Here is a 7089-nt window from a genome sequence, read left to right on the forward strand (position 1 = left end):
CTATATAGTTTGGCGGACCCTTAAATTTTATCAATTAGTATTAGAGCAGGTTCTTTCTAAAAGGTTAACAACTAGAAAGGATCTTCGTGGCTGCTCCACCAAACTTCGAGGAAGGATAATTAACATACAGACCACCAAGATTCAACAGCCAATACTATGGTTGGTTGAAAACAAGAATGCATACTTCATAATGGCGGAGGACTCCGAGCTTTGAAATGTGATTTGTGATGGTCCCTTTGTCCCTATGAAAGTTGTTCGTAAGGGAACAAGGATTGTTCAAGAATACAATGGTGCTAACCGAAAAGATATTGAGAAGAACTTCAAGGAAAAGAAGATTCTTATGTGTGGTATTGGACCGGACGAGTATAATCGTATCTCAGTATGTGAATCTTCCAAGGAAATCTGGGAAGCTCTTCAAACGGCTCACGAGGGAACTACTCAGGTAAAGCAGTCCAAAATAGATATGCTTACAACTGAGTATGAATTCTTTAAAATGGAAGAGCATGAGTCCATTCAAGAGATGCATACCTGTTTCACCTCCATAATCAATGAGCTTCATTCTCTTAGTGAAATCATTCTAACCAAAAATCTTGTCTGGAAGATACTCAGTGTTCTACCAGGTTCTTGAGAGAGCAAGGTTAATGCTATCACTGAAGCCAAAGACCTGTAGAAGCTGACTATTGACGAGCTTATTGGAAATCTCAAAACATATAAGATGAAGAGAAAGAATGATCTTGAAAGAAGAGAGCACAATGAGTAGAGGTACCTGGTTCTCAAAGCTGCCCACACTGACTCAAGTAGTGATGAATCTAAAATGACGTATCTCACTCAAAGATTTCAAAAGATGGATCGTAAAAATGGTGGGATCCCAAAGAAAGGAAGTTCCAGTAGGAATTTCAAAGGAAATGATTGCTATCATAAGTGTGGAAAGCCTCGACACTTCATTAAAGACTGCCTTATTCATAAGCAGGATCATTACAAAACCAACATTGCTAAGGCGGCTAAGAGGAATCAGGTCCCTGATAGGAAATTCAAAAGAAGAGATGATGTTGACAACATGGTGAAGCAAGCTTTGGCTGATTGGGGAGATTTCTCCAACGAATCTGAAGGTGAGGATGACCAAGATGATGCATCTATGATGGTTGTTGACAATGAATCTTCAGAATATGAGTCAATCTTTGCACTCATGGCTAAATCTGATGATGACGAGGACAAGGAGGAAGATGAGGTAAGTTTTCTTGATGTTCAAAGAAATTTAAAAACTTACTCTAAGAAAAAAATGGTGTCCTTAGCAAATGTGTTGATTGATGTCTATCATAGCCTCATTAATGAGAAAAATACTTTAATAGAAGAAATTGGTGACATAGAACAAGAGAGGATGATATGGTAATTTCTATTGTAGACTTGAAGGAACAAGTGGAAGAAGTAACTAGAGAAATAACTAGTTGAAAAAACAAACAAAAATTGGATGGACAACACTAAGGGTAAAGAAGTGGCTAGTAAGGCTCAACTTAAGCTTGAGAGTGAGCTTAAGAAAGTTAAAACAAGTCTTGTTGCCGAGCTTGAAAATAATAGACAACTTCAGGAGGATTTGAAAAGGGTTAAAATGATCTTGATAAGTCACTTAGATGTACCAGGTCCTCTGATGTAATAACATCTATGTATAAGAGTAATGGTGGAAACAAGCAAGGAATTAGGTTCCAAAAGACTAAAACCTCCTATAATCCCCATAGCAAGTATGTAACTGTGGATGATAATTGGTTGTGTACTCGTTGTGGTCAAACAGGTCATTACATGGACTCTTGTAAAACTAAAATTCAGTCTTTGCAGAAAAAAAAATTATTGAAAAGAGGCCTACTGATGAGAAACCTGATTCCCTGAAAAGAAAATATGTGCTGCATGGGCAAAAAGAAGTTTGATCCGTCCATTCTATCATTATAAGGGACCCAAGCTGGCTTGGGTTCCTAATTCTAAACATTGATTTAGTGTGCAGGCTGAAGTGAGAGGTAGTAGTCAAAAGATGGTACATGGATATTGGCTGCTCTAAGCATAAAATTAGAAGAATGAATGGTTTCCTCTCACTCTAGGCCTTCCAAGGTGGGAGTGTGTCCTTTGGAAACGACAAGAAGGCTATATTCTTGGTGTTGGAAAAATTGACAAAACATTCTCCATGCTATTGAAAATGTGTACTATGTGAATAACTTGAAATATAGCTTGTTGAGTGTGTCTCAAATCTGTGATAAGGAAAAATGAAGTGAAGTTCTTGTCCAAATCTTCCAGTTTCACCAATCATAAAACTGGTGAAATGGTATTAATAGCCAAGTGATTCAAGAATATCTATGTTGTAGACATTGATTCACTAAATGGTGGTGATATAACATGCTTAAGTGTCATTGTTAATGATGTAGAGTTATGGCACATACGACTGGGGCATGCAAGTTTTTATTTGCTGAACAAGTCAGTTATGGAGGACCTGGTTCGTGGGCAAGCATTCAACACTGATTGCTACTTGATTAACAAATGCATGATCAGATCCCTTCTCGAGAAGACTCTCTATGAATTGCTCAATGGGAGAGACCCAACGATGACTTACACGGGAGCCTTTGGATGCAAAATATTTTGTTCTCAACAATGGTGGCAAATAGTCACATAACAAAGAAGATGAAGATGGAGAATTTACAAGTGCTCTTAATGAAGCTATAGATATTGCAAATGGAAAGACTGATTTTGATGAGTCAAGTCAAGTAAAGCGATTAAGGAGATGCAGTAGAATCTCCAAAAGGCACAGAGGAACCTGGTCCCTCTATCACCTCGACTGAAGCTAAACATAGGGTTGTTGATGCTGCATTAGGTACTCTTGATGCAGAACAAGAGTGGAAGTCATAATTATGTTGTTGTCAATGATGATTCACATATGGAAGAACCTGGTCCTTCAAATTCTGAAGTTCAAGTATCCAACTAGAAGCAAAAGAGTTCACATTCCTTCAAAATGTAATCACACCTTTAGACTCTGGTATTCAACTTAGTTCTAAGGCAAGGAACATGGTTTCCCTCTCAATGTTTCTCAAATCGAGCCTAAGAATATCAAAAAAGCATTGAAAAATGCTAACTGGATAACTACTATGTGAGAACATCAGTTGAGAGGAACCAAGTGTGGCACCTGGTCCCTAGGCCTTCAGATAGAACAATGATTGGGACCTGGCCCAAAAGACTCTCACTTGAAGGCTGCCAAGGGAATTTTGAGGTATCCTAAAGGAACGCAGGACCCGGTCCTCGTCTATTTTTCAGGAGACACTTTTGACTTGGTTGGATATGTTGATGCTGATTATATTGAATATCTGGTGGATAGAAAGAGCACATCTGGAACGGCACATTTTCTGGGGTCATGCTTGATCTCATGGGGTACAAAGAAACAAACTATGTGGCTCTTTCTACTACTGAAGCTGAATACGTGGTTACTACTTCTTGTTGTACTCAACTACTACAGATCAAGCAACATCTTGAAGACTTTGGTGTATTTATAGCTTGAACCCGGTACAACACAAGAGGACAAAGCACATTGATGTACGACATCACTTTTTGAGGGATAATGTTGAAAAGGTTTTGATTTGTATGAAGTTCTGGAAGACGGAGGATTAGGTAGCAGACATCTTCACCAAGGCGCTGAGCAGTGAACACTTTGAAAGAAATTGTCTGGAGTTGGGGAACCTGGTTCCTATGACTCAGGTTAGTAGTCTCTTCAATACTTATATGCCTTTTTAAACTGATGAAGTGTAATGTCATTAATTTATTCTCATCTCTCTCCAAATTTTGAAGTCCAAAATTTTAAAACTTTTCTAAACTGACCTGCTACCCCGGAAACCATTTCCTTCTCTCACACCCAAAACTTATCTCAAAATGAATCCTTCTCTCCAAATATGCCAGAAGTGAACCCAACTCTATCACCTTCCAAAATCCTAAATCCATCTGAATCAAAACCCAAGAAGTTTTTGGTAGATTTTGATAGGACTTTAACTGAAAAAGAACGGGGTAGATCTAATATTATAGAGAGTAAGGCTGAAATTGTTGTTGGGTTTGTAAAGCCTTGAAGGATGGAGGAATCGGTGAATGTGCTAGAAAAGGGGGAACTGAATGACAGACTTGGTCCCTCAAATCCTTCTTAGGATGTTAATTCTGATGATGATCTTCTTCTCTTGGGTTATGTGCTTAAATGAACCTCCAATTCAGTAAAAAGGATTGATGAAAAATAGGCTGCTTGATGATGAAGTGGTATGACCTACTGATGTGGTGATTGTGGAAGAGAGTATGAAGTGGAAAAAATCTTTACTTGTGAGAAAGAATTCAAAAAAAATGAAGAAAAGAAAGTTGGTTGAGAAAGATGCAGCAGATGATAAGGGTGAAAAGATTGAGAAGAAGAAGAGGGAGCAAGGCCGCTCAGGGTAGTGTGAGTGAGGAGCCTAGTTCCTTACAGAAGCAAAAGGTTGAGTTATCGGGTTTGGAGAGGTAGAAGACTCTAAAGTCTAAAAAAAATGGGTTGTTAGGCACAATGTTGACTCTTATATTACTGAAAAATGGAGGAACTTCTTGACATTGTTGAGTTCCAAAAATAGAATCACCTCTTTGTTCCTCCAAGTTCCAACGTTTATGAAGAATAAGTAAAAAACTTCTATGTTGTATGTGATACTCTGATGCTATGTGTGCATGGGATTGAGCTTGTTCTTAATGAGGAAAAGCTTCGAGAGATTCTTGGTGATCTGATTGATGGTTCAGTCTGCCCAGATAGGTAGAGAACCATGTCCCCATGGACCCTTGGAAGAATAGAATGCTAAGTTGAAGGCAGGTGGAGGAATTGAGAGAGCAGATGACCATTGATCAAAGGAGAGTGAATAAACGAATGGACAAGTTCATCAAGGCCTTAGCCTCTTACTTTTCTTCTTGCCTAGTGATCCATGTCTTTCACTCCTTCCAAATTCCCTCAAACGCCTATCGTCTTTTGATCCCTATATTTGATGACATTGGTACTTAGTTGTTTAAATTGTCATATTCTATATTGTTGAAACTACTATGATTTTGTTATAATTACTCTACTATGGGAAATCACTCTATTTTGTACAATGCCATTCACTTGTTGTTCTTGTTATTGTTTATGTTGTGTTGCCCAAGTGGCATGAGTTAATGTTGTTGAACTTCCTTTTGGTTGTGCTTCTTCTATTATTCTTTTTAATGATTCCAAAAAGGAAAGTTACATAAGTGTCAACAAGGGGAGGAACATAATCGAATTGATATATTGTGTTGTGCATGAAAAATAACTCTGTTTCGTAGGGGGAACGTTGCTGATAACATGTTGATTATAGATCTGATCTGCAGGGAAACATGTGAGGAATCTGGTTCTCAAGAGGAACATTAATTTTAGGTTTGTCATCATCACAAAGGGGGAAATTGATAAGTTATGTTATTTTGTGTTTTGATGATTTGCCGAACAATCTTGAAGAACCAGTTGTGATCAGTTCCTTTGGTTTGGTTCTCATGGGAAATATAACTGATTCGTAGGGGAACAATAGGGAGATCTGGTTCTCAGGGGGAATATCAATTCTAAGTTTGTCATCATCAAAAAGAGGGAAATTGATAAGTTATGCGTCTTTTGTTTTAATGATTTGACAAACTTCATGAGAGAACAAGATAAGGAATCTGATACAATTAGTTCCCTTGCATTCAGAGTAACTAGTCAGATGTCTGTTTCAATTCTCAATGAAATAAGTTACGGAAACAACAGAGGGAACAGATAGGGATCAGTTCCCCTGGTCGTTGTACAGTCAACTCTACAACTGTAAAAGCTACTGCATGGTACTGTCTGGCAGCAGTATAGCAGCACAGTTGTAGCTTGCTAAGGCCAAACTAAAGGGCACTTTATTACATCACCCTTGATGACATCACACACACATATTATTAATATGAGGCAAGAGATTTCATCTTCTCGACACTTGCAAATCAAAAGAAAATATTCTCTCAAGTGCTAGCCACCACATCTCTCAAGAACAAAGCTACTGCAACCTCAAGGACCAGATCCAAAGAATAAAGGTATCTTAAATCCGTAGGTTTGTTGAGTCTTTATTATTTTGTTCTTCACTTGTAATTCCTACTTAGCTTAGTTAGAAGTATTGTGTAGGAAGCCATTGTAAATCATAAACCATTGTGTTTGTGCCTTGGCTAGAGTTAGTCAAGTTAGAAGTCTTTGTAATAGATGTATTACAAAGTGGCTTGTAATAGGTGTGTTACAAGTTAGTGAGGGATACCAAAGTTTTTGTTATATAGTAATTACAAAGTGGCTTGTAATAGAGTATTGCAAGTTAGTGCGAGATTAAGAGGTTAATTCCTAGGTTGCATAGGTTGTAATCTGAAGTTTGCTCGGTTAGTGGAGTTGAAATCCTACTAGGGTAGGTCGTGGTTTTTAATCCCTTGAGCAAGGTGTTTTATATGTAAATATCGTGTGTTCTTTATTTACTGCCGATTTACCATGGGAACAGATAGAGAACCTGGTTCCCTATACTGTTTGGTTTTATAGTCTGTTTCTTACTGTGGGAATTGATAGAGAACCTGATTCTCTATATAGTTTGGTGGACCCTTATATTTTATCATACACATTTTGGTTATTAGGTTTGTGCTTTTAATAATTAAAAGGACATGATGATAATTATCCTTTTTTCCCAATTGTTTTATCTAGGTAGAGAAAGTAAGAATCTATCATTTTCACCTTGTCTCCATTACTTGATTAAGTCAAATAATTTAGGATGTGAGACGAGAATTTGTATTTTTCTTGCTAAAACAGTAAAAAAAATTAGTTTAATTGTAAATATTGGCCCAAGTGAAGGTTTGCTTTGAAGATTGACAAAGGAAGCTCAGGCATGAACCAGGTCCATCCCTTGGGTGCATAGAAACGGGAAGATTCGATCATGTGGGATGCACGTGAAGGAGATAATCTTAACTTGGTATATTTGAGATCTTCTGATCGAAAAGGTTACATAATTGATAAGGAGAAGGACTCCTTACTCAAAGAGAATATTATCCAAGATAGGGAAGGAGTTAGAAGTT

General features: G+C 37.7%; 1 protein-coding gene across 1 annotated transcript; it reads left to right on the forward strand.

Annotated features, from left to right (window-relative positions):
* The first annotated feature begins 244 nt into the window (after window positions 1-244).
* LOC138876085 (uncharacterized) lies at window positions 245-628 on the forward strand. The gene has a single exon (XM_070154978.1). It carries the CDS (start codon window positions 245-247, stop codon window positions 626-628), a length of 384 nt encoding a protein of 127 aa, XP_070011079.1.
* The last annotated feature ends 6461 nt before the right edge of the window (window positions 629-7089 follow it).

This window comes from Nicotiana sylvestris, chromosome 8, assembly GCF_000393655.2.
Source record: "Nicotiana sylvestris chromosome 8, ASM39365v2, whole genome shotgun sequence".
Lineage (NCBI taxonomy): Eukaryota > Viridiplantae > Streptophyta > Magnoliopsida > Solanales > Solanaceae > Nicotiana > Nicotiana sylvestris.

Coding starts and splice junctions, on each gene's coding strand:
- LOC138876085 (XM_070154978.1), top strand. CDS start 245: ATGAAAGTTGTTCGTAAGGGAACAAGGATTGTTCAAGAATACAATGGT.